Raw genomic sequence first — 19,076 nt, 5'->3', positions numbered from 1 at the left:
TTGTTGATGGACTAGTCTTTGCGACTCTAATACAGTTCATGTTTTGAATATATTTTAACATGCTGTACATTCATACACTTGTTCATGTCCTAACATCTCCTCCATCTCTTTACCTTTGTTCATTTTTGTGAAATCAAAATGTTTTGTCCTGTTTGTCTTTTGTTTTTTCTTTCTCGCTTTCAAAACTATTTACTCACTTAAGCGGATGACAAAGACACATTCGAGATATTTTTGCACATTATCAAACAACAGTTAAAGTGATCAAAATGTGATTTATTTCCCCTGGTTTTCAGGTAAGTGTCATGATGAGTGATTATTGTTTAATTATATGCAATACATCAGTTATAAAAAAATAACGATATACTTAAATATAAGCATCACATTATAAATTGAGCTATATTCTAATTAACCTAATTCTAGCCTTAAGCATCTATATTACACTATTATTTCTCAGCCTAACATAAAAGTGATGAAGCAGTTGATGTAAACCAAGCATTTGCATTATCACATCTTCATCTCAACATGATTCAAGCTTCACTATAAAAAAAACCCTCTTCTTCCTCCTCACCTCTCACTAATAAACTGTTTTCCAACTCCTCCTGTGGCGTGACAGTCTGTGAAGCGTGAAGCGGTGAAGGCACCTCCCACCAGCGCCGTCCTCCCCCTGCCGGTGATGCCCCATGTGGGGGAGACTGACACCGACACACTGACGGAGAGTCCTGGAGGACCTGCAGAGGAAGAGGAGGAGGAGGAGGAGCAGAGGGTGGAGCAGCGGGAGGAAGAGGAGGATGAGTTTGGATACAACTGGAGTGAGTCTACTTTGTCTTTTATTTAAATGTGCAATTATATACTGTGTTGAACAAGAGTTAAGGCTTTTTTTGTCATTTAAGGGGAGACACAACAGGTGAAAAGGATAGTGTGTGTCGCTTTAAATCCACTCTGGCCTATCAATTCAATCCTAGTTTAAGTGAAAGTGACTTGGGAGAAATGTGTGGGATAGCATTATAAACCCTGGAAGTTTCATTTGAATAGTATAGTTAAGGAATACAGACAGGATATGCATTGACAGAAGCAACATGCTTTATCACCTCTCTGCCACTAGAGGTCCTCAAAGGCACTTTTAGTTTCTCTCATGTTCATAAATCCATCTGCAAGAAGAAGAGCACACATTCACGGTCTTTATGTGGCTGTCACTTCGGTAAAATTAATCTCTTAGCATCCGGCAGACTGCTGAATGTCAAACTGCAGCACGAAGTCACCGCTTCAAGGAGAACGGGTCACACAGTCAGACACATTCAACTCAGGAGACCGGACTTCCTGCTGCACACACCTGGGACTCTGTATGAGAGAGATTGTGTGTGAGTGTGTGCATGTGTGTGAGAGAGTGTTCCCGTCCTGGATAAGATTGATGAGGTTGGGCCCAGGGAGGTGAGTTGTGCAGATTAGTGCAGGACTGATGGCCCAACAGTGGCAGGAAGCCCAGAACAACAGGAGAACATTGGTCTGTCTAACGGGAGAGGGGGGGAGAGACAGGAGAGGATGGAATAGATGAAAAACTTTGCAAACAAGTTTGAGACAAAGAGATAAAACTCAGCAGCCTGATATGTAAATCTTTTGATGCCTGTGGGTTTAACCAATTCCAAAAAATGACCCTTCTTTTAAGCAACACGACATAAAATGAGAAATGATCAGCAGAGATGGGAAATAGTGGAGTACAAATACTTAAGTAAATGTTTTCTGGTATCAGTACTTTACTCCACTACTTTTTTTTCTGACAACTTTTTACTTTTACTTCTTACATTTTTAACAAATACCTGTACTTTATACTTCTTACATTTTCAAACAGGTTACTTTAGTTTTAATCTGTGTTTGGTGGCCTGATCATTATTCTTTAGAGTCATTGCGTGCCTATTGATTTGAACACGATCCGTGTATCCATCATTTCCTGGTCTTCTCTAAAGAAGAGGAACCAATGAAAACGTTGTCATGTTGCCGTTGTTCAGCATGGAAACATTCATTAGCTAACAATTACATTATTGTTCTATTAATATAAAGGGAGGTCAGTTACTCTTTAAAACAGCTGCTAGTTATGGGTACTTTTTACTGAAGTACATTTCAAAACCCATACTTCTTTACTTTTACTTGAGTAAAGAAGTTTAGTCAGTACTTCTACTTTTACCAGAGTATTTTTAAACACGAGTATCTGTACTTCTTCTTGAGTAAAGGATGTCTGTACTTTTGCCATCTCTGTACATCAGTTTACATCTTTCTGTCTTCACCTTTTCCAGAGAACATCTCCCAGCGTTACGGCGGCCTCTCGGGGGTCCTGCACATGATGGAGCTGGAGAAGGGGAGGACGGGCCTGGGTCTCAGCCTGGCCGGGAACAGGGACCGCTCCCGCATGAGTGTGTTCGTTGTGGGCATCGACCCCAACGGGGCGGCGGGCAGGGATGGACGCATGGTGGTGGGGGACGAGCTGCTGGAGGTAAGGGGGTTTGGATGTCAGGATGTTTCAATACATAGAGGAATAATTCATTAATGATATATGTGTGTATCCGGTCAGATCAACGGGCAAGTCCTCTACGGACACAGTCACCAGAACGCCTCCTCCATCATCAAGAGCGCTCCTTCCAGAGTCAAAATCATCTTTGTCAGGTAAAAAATGTACTATGAGCACACTTTCATGGCACCTATATTTCATTGTCAGACTGTTCAAATCTGTTGTAATGTTGTTCAAAATACAATAGAGGGGGCTGTTGCGATTCAACAGAAGCACACAGTTGAAGGCGGAGAGTCAGAATATAAATTAAGTAACACATTCTTCCTCATACAAGCAAAATGTATTGTTACAAATATTAAATTGTAGTTCAATTTGAATATTAAAACTGGGATTTAAACACCACTATAGCTGCATCTAAAAGGTTTTGTGTATGTAAAGTAAAAACATTAAGTATGACAAAGTGGCACTAAAGAAAAACGTATTTATAAGTGTGCTGTTTATGTGTACTTTTCTCCCACAATGCAATGCACAAAGGTAATCTTCATAGCCAAAACGAATAAAACAAAAAACATATTTAGAAAACAATAGATACATCATTTTTTTCTTTATTACTGTAACTGGGCATTTTGAAGTGGCAGTTTATTGAAGTATCATTTCTTTGTTTTTTACTTAAGAAAATGGCACACTATAACTATGATTGTGTAAACAGATCAGTGAGCAGTCTACACATCAGCACAGCGTCTGACATGTTGACCTTTGACCCCTCCTCAAACAGTCCTCTCCAGAATCACACTACTTAACCTCCTACTTAATTCTCATCCCTGCGCTGACCCGGAGAGAAACACTGATCAGACGTGTAACTCATGGAAGAGCAGCGTTTATTTAAGAGTTATGACTCCCTCTCTCTGGAGCAGGAACACGGAGGCGCTGCAGCAGATGGCTGTGGGACCGGTGAGAGAGCAGGAGGGGGGAGACATGGAGGGGGGAGACCCTGAGGACCCCCCCACTGAGGTAACACCCACAACATGGCCCCACAAAAACAACAGTCACACATGATGCAGATGTTAAAGCTCTGTCTGCATATAACTCACACACTTTGATTAGTGCTTCTACTTTACCCACATGCAGCTGTGGAAGACATACACAGATACGTTACTTCAGTAAAAGTACCAGAATCTAAAATAGTCATTTACAAGTTAAAGTCCTGCATTTAAAATGTTACTTTAGTAAATGTATGGATAATGCTGGATAATATATAACTTTGTAACCACGTAATTATTGAAAGTATAATTTGTTCTATAAAATGACAGAAAATATTGTTTTCCGCTTTCTCAAATATGTATAGGCCTATTTCATGATTTTCATTTAAAGTGGATATCTTTGGGTCTTTAAAGACATCAACTTGGATTTTGTGATAACAAAATAAATCCTTTGAAAATTATATTATTGTGTTTAACTAACAAATACATGTAGTTAGGAGTAGTTAATTTTTCATTACACGGAGCCAACATTACTTTTTAATACTACTGGGTAGATAAGTAGTATAGTACTTCATCTAATGTGTCAAAAGTAACTAAATAGTAAGTAAAAAGTACGATATTTCCCCTGAGATGTAGAAGAGTAGCATAATAAAGTGGCATAACAGTAAGTCAAAAATGGACTAAACTTGAGTAAATGTACCGAGTTATGTTCCACCCCTGCTCCTGTGCAATTGAGTTTTTATGCTGCAGCACGCTCCTAAATTGTTTTAATGCCTGTTTGCTCCTAAAAGTCTCTTTGTGTGGTCCTGCAGTTCCTGTGTGACCACCAAAACCACAAACACACTCAGCAGCCAACACACACGTACACATGTATTTATACTTCAAACTGCATTAACTAACTGCTGCTGTTTCCTCACAGCCAGAAACTACTGCTGCTAACGGAGACACTTTGAAATATATTCATCACGCCATAAAGCTGAAGGTGAGACACTTCACACGGGACAGACTGCTCTTTGGAAACACCAAAATAAAGACCATAATAGACAGGAAGTCTGGCCATAATGAGGGAGGTGTACACAAAAACAGTCAACGGGGTATGACAGAACGAGAGCGGTGGAGTCTGACTAACGGCCATGAAACAGAAAAGAGACGGAATAAAAAGAAAAAGCAGTTCCAAAGGGTCATAAAGCCTCAGTTCACCCAAAAGAGAAAAACATTGCTACCTCTTGTGGTGTCTACTTTCTTGCCCTGCAGATATTTTCAGTTATATTTGCTAAGGTTTTCAGAGTCAATCATTGAAAAACTTCACATTTGAAACACGTTAAGCAAAGAAAATAGTTCCTGCGGTAAACTGGAATATATTCAGTTATTTTATATATCTATTCTTACATATATCAAACATCAGAAGCCTCAGAATCGGACTAATTTGGAAACAAAATTATTGTGATTCCAGTGAACTAATCGCTTAAAAAGAATGAGTAAAAAAAGACCCCATGCGGTGTGTGTAAAGCCGCAGGAGCTAACAGTGAAAATGTGGCAGAATCGGGGCAGCTCCTTATCTTTCTGGAGATAATTATCATCATTAATGCTTGTTTTCTGCAGCTCCATTATTTGCTGTGTGTACTCAATGCTGTGTTTGTCCAACAGGAGGACGGAGGACTGGGCATCACCTTCGTGGAGGGAAACACAGAGAACGGAGTGGAGATTCAGAGTATATCTGAAGTGAGAGGACACACAGGGAAGGTAAGTCTCACATCCTGCAGCAGATGATGAGTGCGTGTTACAAAAGTGATTACTGATCGAAACTGTGATGTGCAGGAGGGCTGTATGAGACCAGGGGACAAACTCCTAACTGTGAACGGGGAATCAGTGCTCGGCTACACTGTGGAACAGGTAAATCAAGTATTCCCTGTGAGTTTTCTTATGTCAGAAGGAAAGATGATGTCTAATGATTTATTCTCTGTTTTAGGTGAACTCTCTCCTGAGGACATGCAAAGGTCCGGTGAAGCTCACCTTCTCGTCTCTCCCGTCCACCAGTGAGGATGGGGATAGCTCCGATGGCATCCTCCCAGGCTTTCCCAGCATGCATAGCATTGCAGCAACGACTCTGAGTCAACCGGAGGCAGAGGCAGTGATGAGTGGGTCCCCTTTGTTTGGACGTTTGACTTCTTATTCAGGGAGATACATAAAGGATCAATCAGCTCACTTTGTTCTTCCTCTGCTGCAGGTCCGAGTCGCTCCTCCACCCCCACCACGCTGACCTGCGACCCCACGACGTGTCCCATCATCCCCGGCTGCGAGACGACCATCGATATCTTCAAGGGCCGCACCGGCCTCGGCCTCAGCATCGTGGGGGGCTGCGACACCCTGCTGGTAGGAGAATATCAATGACAATCTGTATATTATTTAGAATTTCTGCATTTTCCCATCATTTTGTTAGATTGTATATTTACCTTACCCGAAATGTTTTCAAAAATGTTCAAAGCAATATCAATGTGTAATTTAAAGGTTTCCTCTGGTCTGCTGTAAAATCATTGTATCTCTTTTGAGCATTTGTCAGCAGGAAGTTATCCAAAATGCACTTTTTTTAATCCGATTTTAAGCCTATTTTAAACGTGAACATGCATTGTTAATCCTCTGTGGATAACTCTGCAATTTAATGTCTAAAAGCAACTAAACCTTATGGCATCACACATGTAGTAGTAGTAGTAGCTTTTTATAAAGTTAGTTGCACAAAATGTATAAATTCGCTTGCAATGACCCATGCCTATTTACAGAAACTCTGAATTGTAACCTCAAACTGAAAATGTATTCACTGTTTGACCACTTTATATCAGAGGAGAAGAGACACTAAACATCTCCTGAACCATCCACACTGAATGAATCCTAACCAGGAGAATCATTTCCAAAAGATACTGTAAATCCTAAAAAAAAAAAAAGTACCATGACTGTACTTTAAGTCCCCACCAAAACATGCCACCCAGTGAGAATGTGTGCTGGTGGTGTAATGCAGGTTCAAAATAGCCGCGGTGACTCAGGAATGTAGGAAATGATGTTGTCCCAGCCTTCCTCCTGCTCCTCCTCCTCAGCGCATCTATTCTGTCTGCTCAGTCAGGCTTGGTGGAGCAGCTCTTTGTCCGCAGCAGACAATATCCAGCCCAGGAATGTAACCTCTGAACCCCAAATGACACTCACACTTAGAAAACAGAAAAACCAAAATAAGTCTAAAATTATCTTCGCTACAAAGATGGACCTTATGCAACTGCTTTATATTTCCTCGCACTACCTACTGTCCTGTATTCTTCTCCTTTCCTCCAGTTAAATCACTACCGCTCTCATTTTCTTTCTTTTTGTTCTGCTCACTTCCTCTCACTGCAGGGGGCCATCATTATCCATGAAGTGTATGAAGAAGGAGCTGCTTCTAAAGATGGCAGACTCTGGGCAGGAGACCAAATCCTGGAGGTATAATGAGTATCACAAACGAGCTAGATAAAAATGAGGCTGAACACATGTCAATAACTGAAGGAGCTTTCGAATAAATGCTTGGTTTAGTGTGAGAAATGTATCGATATACGACTCTAATATACACTATAGACAGGGCTGCACATAACTTTTTTAAAGAGAAAAGAGAGAAGAGAGAAAAGAGAAGAGAGAGAAATATATTTGCGAGTTGCATATGAACTCAGAGCCGGCCCGTAGCGCTGGCGTAATAGATGTTCGCCTAGGGCGCCAGATCTGTGGAGGCGCTGCGCTGACAGCTCTGGGAGGGAAAAAAACATTTTTGACTGTTGGTGCTCATCCTAATTTTCGGCCTTGATGTAACAATATTCATAATTAAGTAAATGTAACACCCTTTTCACCCCGGTTACACGTTTCATTTGCCCTGTATGATGGGCGCTGTAAGTGATGAAAGTGGGGGATGTTGGCTTATCTGGCAACCGCAGCTCACAGCCAAAATGCGAGTGAGCGTGGGAGAGAGGGAGGGTGCACCGGTACCGGCGCTGTTGTTATTATAATCTGGTGCTAGCTGCTCTAACGGATATAAGAAGAAGATGTTTCTACAATGATGTGGAGGGAGAGTCCTCTCCAGTCAGACTGAGACTGATAACTACAGCTCAGTGAGGTAAAGGACTCTGAGTGTTTAGATAGTTCACTTTAGTCTAAGTTCAAACGGTTTGGTCACAATTTATGTAAACACATATTTCCAAGGCACTCCTTTATAATTATTGGGATAAACAGGTTTGAAATCATTCCAATGTATACTATAGGACAGTAACCAAAAATATCCTTTAAAACTGGAGAGATAAAAAAAAATACATAAATAAATGTTGAGGTAAAATAAGATATGAATGAACAACATAAATAAAATAAGTTACATTAATTTGTTATTGGCTATGGTAGGTTATTGGTTATGTTCACATACTTATTTGATTACATCCACTTGTCTAAGATGACAACAGAGACTTTCGACCCAAACCCAGCTGTTGACTTGTGGATGCAAGCAGCTAATCACAGACTCAACCAGAGAGAAAGTAGTAGGCCTACATCATCAGCTACCATGTCTGACAGAGAGGAGAACAGTGAGGAGAACAGTCAGGAGGGTAGTGATGACAGCTTGTAGGATTACTGGTCGTGCTAATGTTGTCTTGTGTTCACCTCTGCATGTGTGTTCTGTGTTCACCTCTGCATGTGTGTTCTGTGTTCACCTCTGCATGTGTGTTCAGCGCGTGTGTCTGGCAAATAAAGTCAAGACCCCTCAAAAGTTACAGTTTATTTCATTTTAAGGATGAGCACCAAGCAACATCTCCAGGTGCTCCTTTGAGAACCAGGGCAAAAAAGTTATGTGCACCCCTGACTATAGAAACGTTTTAGCATTACTAAGTCTTCATTTTAAGGACTTCTAGGGTATTTTTTCAGTAAAAGGCATCATTTCCCATCTTATTTTTGTGTTTAGCCGGCTGTTTTGTGCTTCCTTGTGAACGTATGACGTTGAGAGACGAGTTAAGTATCGCAGCTCAACTTGGATTTGCCCTGCATTTGACCTCAGGCTTTGTGAAAGAGGGAGGGGGAGGAGATTTGTTATGGAAGCTCAATCAGTAGACCTGAAATTAAGGGCGTGCACACACACAAACACACACATTCAAGGCCTTATGACTTAATTGCCCTCTTCTTTTCATTTCTGTCCTGGAGCCAAGCTGTTCTGTTTAGATGATCGGGTCAGAGAGGAAAAGTGACTTTTTTTCCCAGCGCACGGCACGCTGCGATGGGAAAAAGCTAATGGGGTATTTCCCTCCTTTAATGTGGGCAGAGGAGCCGGACATCAATCCTCACGCTGACCACTCAGCTTCCCTCTAAGCGTTGTAACATTTTCATATTATGATCCAGAGTTAGATAGCTCAGCAGTTTGAAGAAATGTGACCTCAGCGGCCAAAGGAAAATTCTCTTTTAGCATTAAATGACGCTGTTAAGACTTTTATAGCTCTCTGCGGCTGCTGCATTCACTTCATATAAAAAGAGATGAAAAGGGCTCTGCTGCTCTGCAGACTGTTTAAAATGAAGACATTTTCCCAGACAGTTTGTTTTATGCAATAAACTACATGTAATGCATTATTTATCATGTTCTGTGGTTGTTCCTAAATGTTTGAATCTTGTACAGACTAATTTTAGCATATATTTAACTGAACAGCACTGAAATGTTTAGATCACATGAAAAAAAAATAACTTTGATCAATTATCAAAGTAAGGATTTCTGAAAAACGCTGACATTGTGTTACTGGAGACACGATAATATCTAACTTTACACTGACCTCTCAGGTGAACGGCATCGACCTGCGAGTAGCGAGTCACGATGAGGCGATCAACGTCCTGCGGCAGACCCCCCAGAGGGTCCGGCTGGTGGTCTTCAGGGACGAGGCGCAGTACAAGGAGGAGGACCTGTGGGACTCCTTCAGTGTGGAGCTGCACAAGCAGCCGGGACAGGGCCTGGGCCTGAGCATCGTGGGGAGGAGGTGAGGACGATTAGTGCGAGGACTACAACTTAATGCATAGTGGGACAGTATTACAGTATTATTATTAAGTTAGCATACAAGGAATCTTGGTAACCCTTAATATACACGTAAACATAGCTTAGAACAGAATTAACTAAGAAAAAGGAACAAATAAAACCTTGAAATTGTCTAATTTTGGTCTTTTTAAAATGATGAGCTTGTCTCTTGAGTATAAAAACAGATACACTACAAATATAAAAAACAGGTAATGGAAATGATGGAATGGAAATATATTAAAAATAATTAAATAGTTATCTAAGAGTCAACATAGTTTGATAGTAACTGTACACATTCTCTTTTTTTAATGCAGATCACGGGATGAGAGGTAATCAATCAATGTTTATTTATATAGCCCAATATCACAAATGTTACATTTGTCTCAGTGGTCTTCACAATTTGTACAGAATATCAGTATGACAATACGACACCCTCTGTCCTTAGACCCTCACATCGTACAAGGAAACATTTCCAGAGAAAACCCCACAATGGGAGAAACCTCAGGGAGAGCAACAGAGGAGGGATCCCTCTCCCAGGACGGACAGACGTGCAATAGATGCCGTGTGTAAATCGAAAAGATAATACATTTGCAACATAGGTAGACCAAATGTTTGGAAATACATGTGTCTATAATAAGAAGATGAATCCACAAGGATGTCAGCAATCTTGTGGGAGCCATCAGTGAAGTAGTATGGTGAGAGTCTGGCAGGACCGCAGAGACAGGTTCAGCCATGACTCGAAGTCCAGGACTCAGATCCAGTGCTCAGGATAGAGGATCCAGGACACACGACCACAGCAACAGGATTAGCCTCGACTCAGGATCCCGGCGTATATATGGACACAAAAAAGAGATTTGGGGGAAGCTGGGTTAATCGGAACATGAGAGTACACAGGTACAAACAGCCAGAAAGACAGAGTAAGGTGCCCCCCCAACAGTCCAAGCCTATAGCAGCTAAACTAACGTGTCTACATACATGCACTCGCTTAGGATAGGTTGAGGGAAAAGGGTAGCAAGTAAGAAGTAGGAAACAGAGGTGGAGAGGCACACACAGGGAAAAAGGTCCCCATTGGAACCTGAATTTGTCAGAGGTAGGAGTGGGTCAGTGGCTACGTTCCACACTCCCCGGCCGGGCTAGGCGTTCTCTGCAACCTGTTACCCTCTAATAAACCTCGAGAGGTCATAGAGGGGAAAGGTTTGGATAAAGTTTTAAATTTAAAGTTTTTAGGATTTAAGTGAAAGAGTAAGAACTAAAATGTATAAGTGAAGAGGCACAACGTATCTACGTCAATGCACTCTTATTAGATTATTTTATTTTATCACTATAAGCTTTATCAAAAAGGAAGGTCTTAAGCGCACTCTTAAAAACGGATAGGGTGTCTGCCGCTCGAACACAAACTGGAAGCTGATTCCACAAATGTGGAGCTTGATAAGAAAAGGCTGTGGCTCCCATTGTACTTTTAGAGACTCTAGGAACAACCAACAACCCTGCATTCTTGGAACGCAATGCCCTAGTAGGACAGTAGGGTAATCACATTAAGATAGTGTGTATTGTGTATAGAGCTAGATAAATAGAGATAACATACACACACAAGACACACAGTTTTCTTGTTATATTTAAATGTAGATACTATAGCCAGAGAAATGTGTGTGAGGGAGCATAGTGAAAATAAGGATGGCAGAAAAAAGTACAACACTGAAATAACTGCAACCACATAAATGCATGCATTCCCAAACACACAACCTTACAAACTACTGACCTCCAAACCTCGTAGGACAAACAACTGTGGCTGCAAAGTACTAGAGCTAAAAATCACCTTTAAATTCAATCATATTTCTGACAGTACTGACAGATATGATGCTTTTTTACCATCCGACATTTGAAATAAGTTCAATTTAGAGCTGTGAAGGAAGCTTTACACACGTCTGACTGGCACAGGTTGTAGATCTTCTTACACAAACACCATTTCTTTTCTTTTTTTCACATAAATATTTGTAGGTAAAGCACATGTGGGAGAGGGGGAGTAGTGACTTATTTGACCTCTGGGATCATACTAAGTGAATGACCTACACAGTCATATGTAAGGGATAATGTGCAGCGACGCGGTCATTATGGGGAAAAGAACACCGACAGGCTGATCAGGAGCCCGATGCGAAGCGGAGGGATCTAGATCGGCATGAAGGTGTTTCATCCACTAAGAAAAATAGTCCGTTGTTACTGTTTGAACTAATGTAGCAACGGCAGGAACTGCTTCGATAGCGTTTTTGAGGAGCTTTTTCAACTAAGCCATGTACACTGTTAAATGTGTGTTAAACGTTTAAATGTTAGTCTGTCATATTTTTATATAAAATCTATTTATATAATAATAGGAGATTCAGTAGCTTACTGGGCTGCTGCAGGATGAAAAGCCACGTTGGTTATTTAAATGAAGTTGTAAATCATTCTCTCATATTAGTTTTGCTACACAAGCGGAAAAAACAACAATGCTCCATAGGAAGAGACAGCATAAAACTCTGGTTTGAAATGGAAAGTGCAAGCTAGCAGTTAGTGGTGAGGAGTGACAGCCAGGAGTTTGTGGTGAGGAGGATCGGATGATCTGCTTAGTTGTATCCACGTGGAGATTGGCACCTCAGATATGCAAGGTCTGCAGGGAGGATGTGCTTCAGGAAAACACACACAGGTCTCTGTCAAATCAAACAATTGATTTTCTTGATAAAGGAATAAATTGCAGGGGAAAAATGTTTCCGATATAATGCAGCCCCATCTCTGCATTCATCTGCATTTCCCAGAGGTCAGCGCTCAGAGTGAGCATATCTTTTGTGACTATGTTGACCTTTGGCTTCAGACAAACAATCTTGTGAAAGGATGTTTTGAAGATTGATCACTTGAACACTTTTTGGGGAGATAATTAGATCGAGAGGGAGAAGCATGGGGTTGTTGCTGAGGGGGGATGAGCAGGTGGCAATAACAACAACGAACAGCTGACTTTAAGGTGTGAAAAACACTTGTGTTATTGCACTCAAGTTCTAAAGTTAATATCTCATGAAAATCTAGTGGGTTGAAGATGGGGAAAAGTCAGTAGGCATTCAATGTGATAGCTTCTCCATTTTTCTGCCTGACTGCAGCAAGCTTGTTCGGCAGTTTACGGTTTTTAAAGTAGTTAAACTGGGTAGTACAATCACCACGCTCCACCATCAGGCCAATGCTTATGCGGCAACATTTCAGACGTCCCCTGTGCAAAGGCAGATATCTATTTGTTGCCATAAATCTAAATCAGTAACGACAGCCACTTTTTGCAGCTAGCTTGCTACCTCAGCATACACCATTGTAAATGTGTTTTAAACCTAACCTGCTGCTTCTTCTTCTTCTACCTTAGTTCTACTGTGTATTGTGCTCTGCAGATTATGCACTAGCAAACCAAAAATAAACATTGAACATGCAAAGCAGCAGACAGCATATTTTCTATTCAGTTCTATTCTGAGCATATGCAGGATTCAGGATGGAAAACACATTTATTGAGGTCACAGTTGCTTTTAAATATTCCATCCTTAGCTGCTGCTCCCCTGGAGGGCAAGCTACATTTGTGCAGAGGACAAAATGTGAAATTGCGGGATCAATAGTGTGTTATTAATTAAATGTTAAACTACAGCAGTACTGTATGTTACAATGAAGGTCAACTAGTACATTATGACTTTTACAGTAATGTTATCTCACTGTGCTGTTCCTTTCTTAACAGGAACGACACCGGAGTGTTTGTGTCTGACATTGTGAAGGGGGGGCTGGTGGACACTGACGGCCGGCTGATGCAGGGCGATCAGATCCTGTCCGTCAACGGGGAGGATGTGAGGACGAGCACGCAGGAGGCCATGGCTGCACTGCTCAAGGTACGACTGTCACACTCACGGTTGGTGGATTAAATGTATGGTTTAAACTAAATACTGTTCCTCGTGTTGCAGTGCTGCGTGGGGCCCATCAACATGGAGGTGGGGAGGTTTAAAGCCGGGCCCTTCCACTCTGAAAGAAGACTCTCTCAGAGCAGTCAGGTACTGTTACTACACATCTTTTAGGAATGACATTTGATTGGTTTCTCTGACAAAAAGTGACAACGCTAAATGACTCTGTTTCAGATGAGTGAGAATGGCAGCACCAGGTTGGTCTCTCAGGCAGACAATGGCCCTACTGACCCCGACAAACCCAACATGTGTCTAGACAGTAAGTATCATGCCCCAAGTATTCCAAGTGACAATAAATCAAGGCAATGCGAGGTTTGTGGTAGTCATATGTGCAGAAGCTAGGCGTCTTGCTGCTAACTAGCTTTAGCTAAGTAGCATGTCTGCAGCAGTCTAGGCTTTAGCTGTTATTATGCTACACTAACGTCAAATTGAGGGGATATAAACATGTAGAAATATGGCAAAAGCCTCCTATATATCTACAAAAAGTGATGTATTGTTATCCAGGATCCGCTGCTCAGTTTCTCAGATATATAAAAAAAGAAAACTGCAGAAATTGGGGTGTGGAAAAGCGTCTGCACTATTAAGAAAGCAGGAAGAAACATAGGAGAAACGTGGCCCAGGTTTCTGATCATTTTGCTTGTTTGTTCCCTTCACAGCTCAAGAGCATCAGGAGACCAGGACAGTGGAGTTCACTAAGGGGCCCCATGACTCTCTGGGGGTCAGTATAGCGGGGGGCGTGGGCAGCCCTCTGGGAGATATCCCCATCTTCATCGCCATGATGAACCCTGTGGGCCTGGCTGCTCAGACTCAGCAGCTCAAAGTACGACATGTTCATCTCCCTCTCTCTGAATACTGAACCAAGAGTCTGCATGCCAGTAATTCTTGTGTGGGATTTAATGTGAATATTAATTATATACGGGCATATCATTCCCACTCACTTTACTCAGTTTCAAAGGTCAAGAGCTATTAGTTAGAGACGGAGAAAAACAATTATAGCTCTGTGTGACAGAGAGGAGGACAATAGCCATAGCGCTAACACGGGTAATACATCTCCCACTGCTGCATTCAGATCAGTTAGCCTACTGAAGGGCTCATTGAAGTAAAAGAGGCCAATCTTGAATAGTATGTTAAAGCTGCTTTATCCTTTCACAGGGAATGAGAGAGGATAACTCGACATCATGAAATTACTCGGGGTGAATTACATTTCAAATCGTTATCCACATCCTGCTATCATGGAGAGTTATCCAGACTTTTGTCAAGAAACAATACATTTATAGAAACTAGATAACATGACTACTGCATACTTAACATTGCTTATACATATGCATACTGTCTTTAAGGGAATAAAAGGGCTGCAACTCATGATTACTTTCTTTGTAGATTAATATGCTGATTATTTTCTAGATTCATCGATTAGAAGAAAACATTATAACGAGTCATAGAACCAGCTTTCTTTACATTTTCTCTGCTGCCAACTGTCTTTCCAATGTGTTTTGCTCTTGTGTCTTTTTTAAATTGCACTAAACTCTATTCCAGATTGGGGACCGCATCGTCAGTATCTGTGGGAGCTCGGCTGAAGGCATGACCCACGCTCAGGCTGTCAGTCTGCTGAAGAGCGCCACAGGCACAATACAGCTGCAGGTACACACACACAGTTTTTCAATTGTGAGAAGAGTACCTGAAGTCACCCTGATGGAGCCCTAGCACCTCACTTTCAGTCTTTATCATGCAACATAAGAGAGTGTGTGTGTGTTTTGGTGTACCTGCAGGTGGTAGCAGGCGGCGACACCTCTGTGACCGGACCCCCTCCGGAACCCCCGGCTGCACCTCTTACTCCCAGCTGCATCTTCCAGGACGACCTCGGGTATCAGCTGTTTACTACACAAAGAAGAAAACAATTATGGAGCTGCAAGTAGAAGGGGATTTTTTTAAACAACATTTTCCGTGTTTGCTTCAGCCCCCCTCAGTATAAAAGCATCAATCTGGAGAGAGGACCTGATGGCCTGGGCTTCAGTATAGTGGGGGGGTACGGCAGCCCCCATGGAGACCTGCCCATCTACGTTAAAACCGTGTTTGGAAAGGTACAAGACACAATGCTCTGTTTGTATATTTTCAGAACTGGGAGAAATATGTATTTAACTTTTGTATGTGTGTTTTAAAGGGGGCAGCGGCGGAGGACGGCCGACTGAAGCGGGGGGATCAGATAATGGCGGTTAACGGGCAGACTCTGGAGGGCGTCACTCATGAAGAAGCCGTGGGCATCCTGAAGAGGACCAAAGGAACCGTCACACTCACTGTCCTCTCATAATACACACTCACACATGTCAACTCAAATTGATTAGTGGGATGTGCTTAAATCTCCAGAGGTGAAAATATGCACACTGCTTTATTTCCTGATATTCATGAAGGAGCTTATTATCATTATTGAATGTAGCTTCAAACACTGTGATCCACGTAAGCCTACAGCACATAGATTAAAAAAGATATGAACCAGTCATGTCAAGTTAAGTTCATAAAAAGTTTTTATTTTAATCTCAAAGAGGTTGAAAATAGTTTAAGGAACAACTCTCTTACATTCCCTGGCTCTGGATTGAAGTATTTTCCTGTATTTAAATGAATTGTTTGATCAATATTAACACAAAAGTATTTCTACAGAGAAGCCTGTTTTCAACGTTTTTAGCAGTCTGATGTCTATTTATACCACAATCAGAGGATGAAACAGCATGAAACTCCCTCGAGGTGATTAGCAGATTAGCTAAATTGAGCTAATTTCTGTATTAGCTGTAAGCAGCAATTCATCGTGTTGATTTTCCTGAAAGGCTGATGCGGCTGTTGCTAATTCAACATTTCATAAAGTCAAAAATACATAGCCTAAAGTCACTGTTGTTCTAGCAAAAGTGTCCAAGAGAACATTATTAAATGATGATGGCTAGAAGTCTGTAAAAACCGGAAGAATTATGTGAAGTCCTTAAAACTAAGAAGTGTGTCATCGGAGTGCACACTTTACTAAATGAGGAATTGTTTGTGTGTTTGTGTGTCCTACTCACTGAAATATATTGCTGCTAAAGCCAATATATAAAAAGGTATTATGTAAGTATTCTGATTTTTTTTAGTATTAAGTGCACAGAAAAGCAAAAGGCCGGCTCACTAGGTTTGACTGTTCGAGGGTTTGATTTAATAACGGACCTGCGCTCTTACTGTTTACTGAAAACAAAGTCATGTAGCTCCTGAAGGCTTTAGGCATGTGTTGTGTGCTCTAGTTTCTTTCTCTTCTCTGTTTTATCACCATAAATATGCATTTCTAGCTCTGTCAATGGGACAGTATTGAATTTATTCACACTGAATTAAATAAAAGTGACCTTTGGATTCAATCTATGCGTTTCACTGTTCTTGTGCCTTGTATGCAAAAAGCAGACATCTTCCTCCTTCTTAAAATAATCTAAAAACACAATTAAATTCAGAAACAAATGCTCTTTTAAAAGCCTATTGAGCATTGTGAAGTGCATGACAGCTGTTACTCCATCTAACTGCTTGAGTTATTGTACAGCATATTCACAGCTGCCATAAATCACACAAATACATTTTCTATAAGGAGATAAAAGCAATTAACTGTCGCATTTATGAAAGGGAGTCACAAGGTGTTGAAATTAAATGCACATGAAGCGAGATTTATAGACAGAGGATAATATAGACTTGCTTGAATAGACTCAGTTGTCACCTGAGACTTAATAAAGCCTGAATGGAGAGAGACACAGCTCTCCATTAAAACATGACATCCCATCTGTCTCTGCACAGCTGCTCACGGCCTGTCTCAGCCCTATGTGTACTGTATGTGTGTGTGGGGTCCTGTGCATGAAGTACGCTTCCTTAAGTCGGTTTACAGACAGCATGGGGGTGACAATTAATCACAGGAGTCATGCTAGACCTTTGAAGCCCACCGTCTAATGAGGTCTGGGGGTTGTTCAGGAGAATTAGCTCAACTGTTCACCCTAAGGTCAACAGTTACCTGCAGCTGCTACTAGCTAACGCAGCTAGCACTCCCCAGCTGAGCTTTCCTACAGCACCTGTTGCTTTAGTGGCTCCCCCATGTTGAACCCTCATGCAGCCTCCCCATGGTGCAGCAGACGCAGGTTGGTTTACACAACACTTGTCTGCACAGGCCTCTCAGATGTGAGATCAGATGTGGCCAATGCGTCACGCTCGGCTTGAGTGTGGGCGAGTGGTGTAACGTTTCCACGTCAATGGCGCCATAGTTTAAAGACTGCATTGTCAGGATGTCAATCAGGCCTCTATGTACATTTTCAAGGGATATGCAACCCAGTCTCACGGCATTTCGTGTTCACCAACACGATTTTTAATCTATTGATTCGTGTTCCCCAACACGATTTGCCCCTTTTTTTCGTGCTGCACAGCACGATTTTAAAAGCAATGTATTTCTACTGCTTGCAGCACGTCTTTTTCTCCGGTCGGGTCGAGGAAGACCTGAAGCTGTGTGGTTCATAAAAACATGTTCTTACTCAATATCAAGCCACAATTATTGCTTTTATTTTAAATCGTATAATTTCGTACTTTTGTTGCCGTCTGTGAGGAAAATAAATGGGGCTCAGAGCCTCAGAATACTGAAATCTGTATTTTTTTAAATATTTGTTTCCTTCTAATTTGTTATTCTTTTCAAAATAACACACTGTTATTTACTCACCAATAACACACAATTATCCTTGCTTTTATTGATTGGTTTAATTCCATAATCTCGGGCTTTTTTGTCCTCCGTCAGAGACTGAATTTCAAAATAAAAATAACCGGACATAGGCATTACCCAAGATCCTCAGCTATGGTTTTAAGCTCACTTATTGGATGTTTGAGCCGCAATGCATGCTGGGATTTGGTGTTTATATGATATGAAATCCGGAAAACATTTGTGTACCTTGTGTGCATCTAGTGGTTAAAGCACGTTATTGAATTATTGTGTTTGATTAAAAAAATATTAAGAGTACATACTTTCATAGGGGGAAAGTATAAATATAGAAATATAGAATATAAAAAATCAAGAAGATACTATAAAGTGATCTCTACAATAAAACAGTTTAGTGCAGCATGTACAAAGATATTAATAGGAGGAGGTGCAAAACAGAAAAACGAATTAACCTTTATTTAAACATTAAATAACAGATTAAGGTCTTCTTTTAAATAAGAAAAAAACGTTGGGGGTATCTATCTACAGATAAATATTAAGCCTGACAAAGTACTTAACGTCTAATATATTGCTTTCCTGCAATGTTAACTATGTTGAAGCACTTATTTTAACTGATATTATACATATGAATTATACTCGTATGTATGTAGATAGAATAAGAAATGTGCAGAATATGACAGTTTAATGGTGGAGATTCACACATATTGATATATGTCTTGTAATGCACTGTTGAGGAACCTGTGACCCAAGTGTTTCATTCATTGCATAACTACACCGTAGTTGTGTATATGATATGTCAATAAACCTTTGAAAATCTTGAAAGGGATGTGCAAAATAGCCATAATATACAGTCTTTAATTAACTATTAGTAGAGAATAACGAGTAATGAATATACTTTATTACTCGT

At 41.0% G+C, this 19,076-nt stretch overlaps 1 protein-coding gene across 7 annotated transcripts in view; it reads left to right on the top strand.

The window, feature by feature from the left end:
- The window catches only part of LOC117558813 (multiple PDZ domain protein), a 48,186-nt gene extending 31,339 nt beyond the window's left edge, over nt 1–16,847 (top strand). For 5 of the 7 annotated variants that reach the window (XM_034235647.1, XM_034235727.1, XM_034235511.1 and 2 more), the window contains 20 exons: nt 614–809; nt 2,289–2,485; nt 2,564–2,655; nt 3,415–3,511; nt 4,400–4,462; nt 5,128–5,223; nt 5,299–5,373; nt 5,450–5,618; nt 5,708–5,853; nt 6,859–6,942; nt 9,295–9,488; nt 9,838–9,852; nt 13,260–13,407; nt 13,480–13,566; nt 13,651–13,735; nt 14,133–14,296; nt 15,013–15,117; nt 15,246–15,340; nt 15,434–15,557; nt 15,638–16,847. In XM_034235647.1, the coding sequence (XP_034091538.1) occupies nt 614–809; nt 2,289–2,485; nt 2,564–2,655; nt 3,415–3,511; nt 4,400–4,462; nt 5,128–5,223; nt 5,299–5,373; nt 5,450–5,618; nt 5,708–5,853; nt 6,859–6,942; nt 9,295–9,488; nt 9,838–9,852; nt 13,260–13,407; nt 13,480–13,566; nt 13,651–13,735; nt 14,133–14,296; nt 15,013–15,117; nt 15,246–15,340; nt 15,434–15,557; nt 15,638–15,784 (2,379 nt within the window). In that variant the 3' untranslated portion in view covers nt 15,785–16,847. The remainder of the gene's footprint in view (nt 1–613; nt 810–2,288; nt 2,486–2,563; nt 2,656–3,414; nt 3,512–4,399; nt 4,463–5,127; nt 5,224–5,298; nt 5,374–5,449; nt 5,619–5,707; nt 5,854–6,858; nt 6,943–9,294; nt 9,489–9,837; nt 9,853–13,259; nt 13,408–13,479; nt 13,567–13,650; nt 13,736–14,132; nt 14,297–15,012; nt 15,118–15,245; nt 15,341–15,433; nt 15,558–15,637) is intronic. The other 2 variants (XM_034235581.1, XM_034235341.1) reach the window with 1 other exon arrangement.
- Nucleotides 16,848–19,076: the final 2,229 nt, after the last annotated feature.

The sequence above is a fragment of the Gymnodraco acuticeps genome, unplaced genomic scaffold (assembly GCF_902827175.1).
Source record: "Gymnodraco acuticeps unplaced genomic scaffold, fGymAcu1.1, whole genome shotgun sequence".
Lineage (NCBI taxonomy): Eukaryota > Metazoa > Chordata > Actinopteri > Perciformes > Bathydraconidae > Gymnodraco > Gymnodraco acuticeps.
The sequence above is the reverse complement of the archived record's forward strand: the minus strand, read 5'-3'. Positions and strand labels throughout refer to the sequence as shown.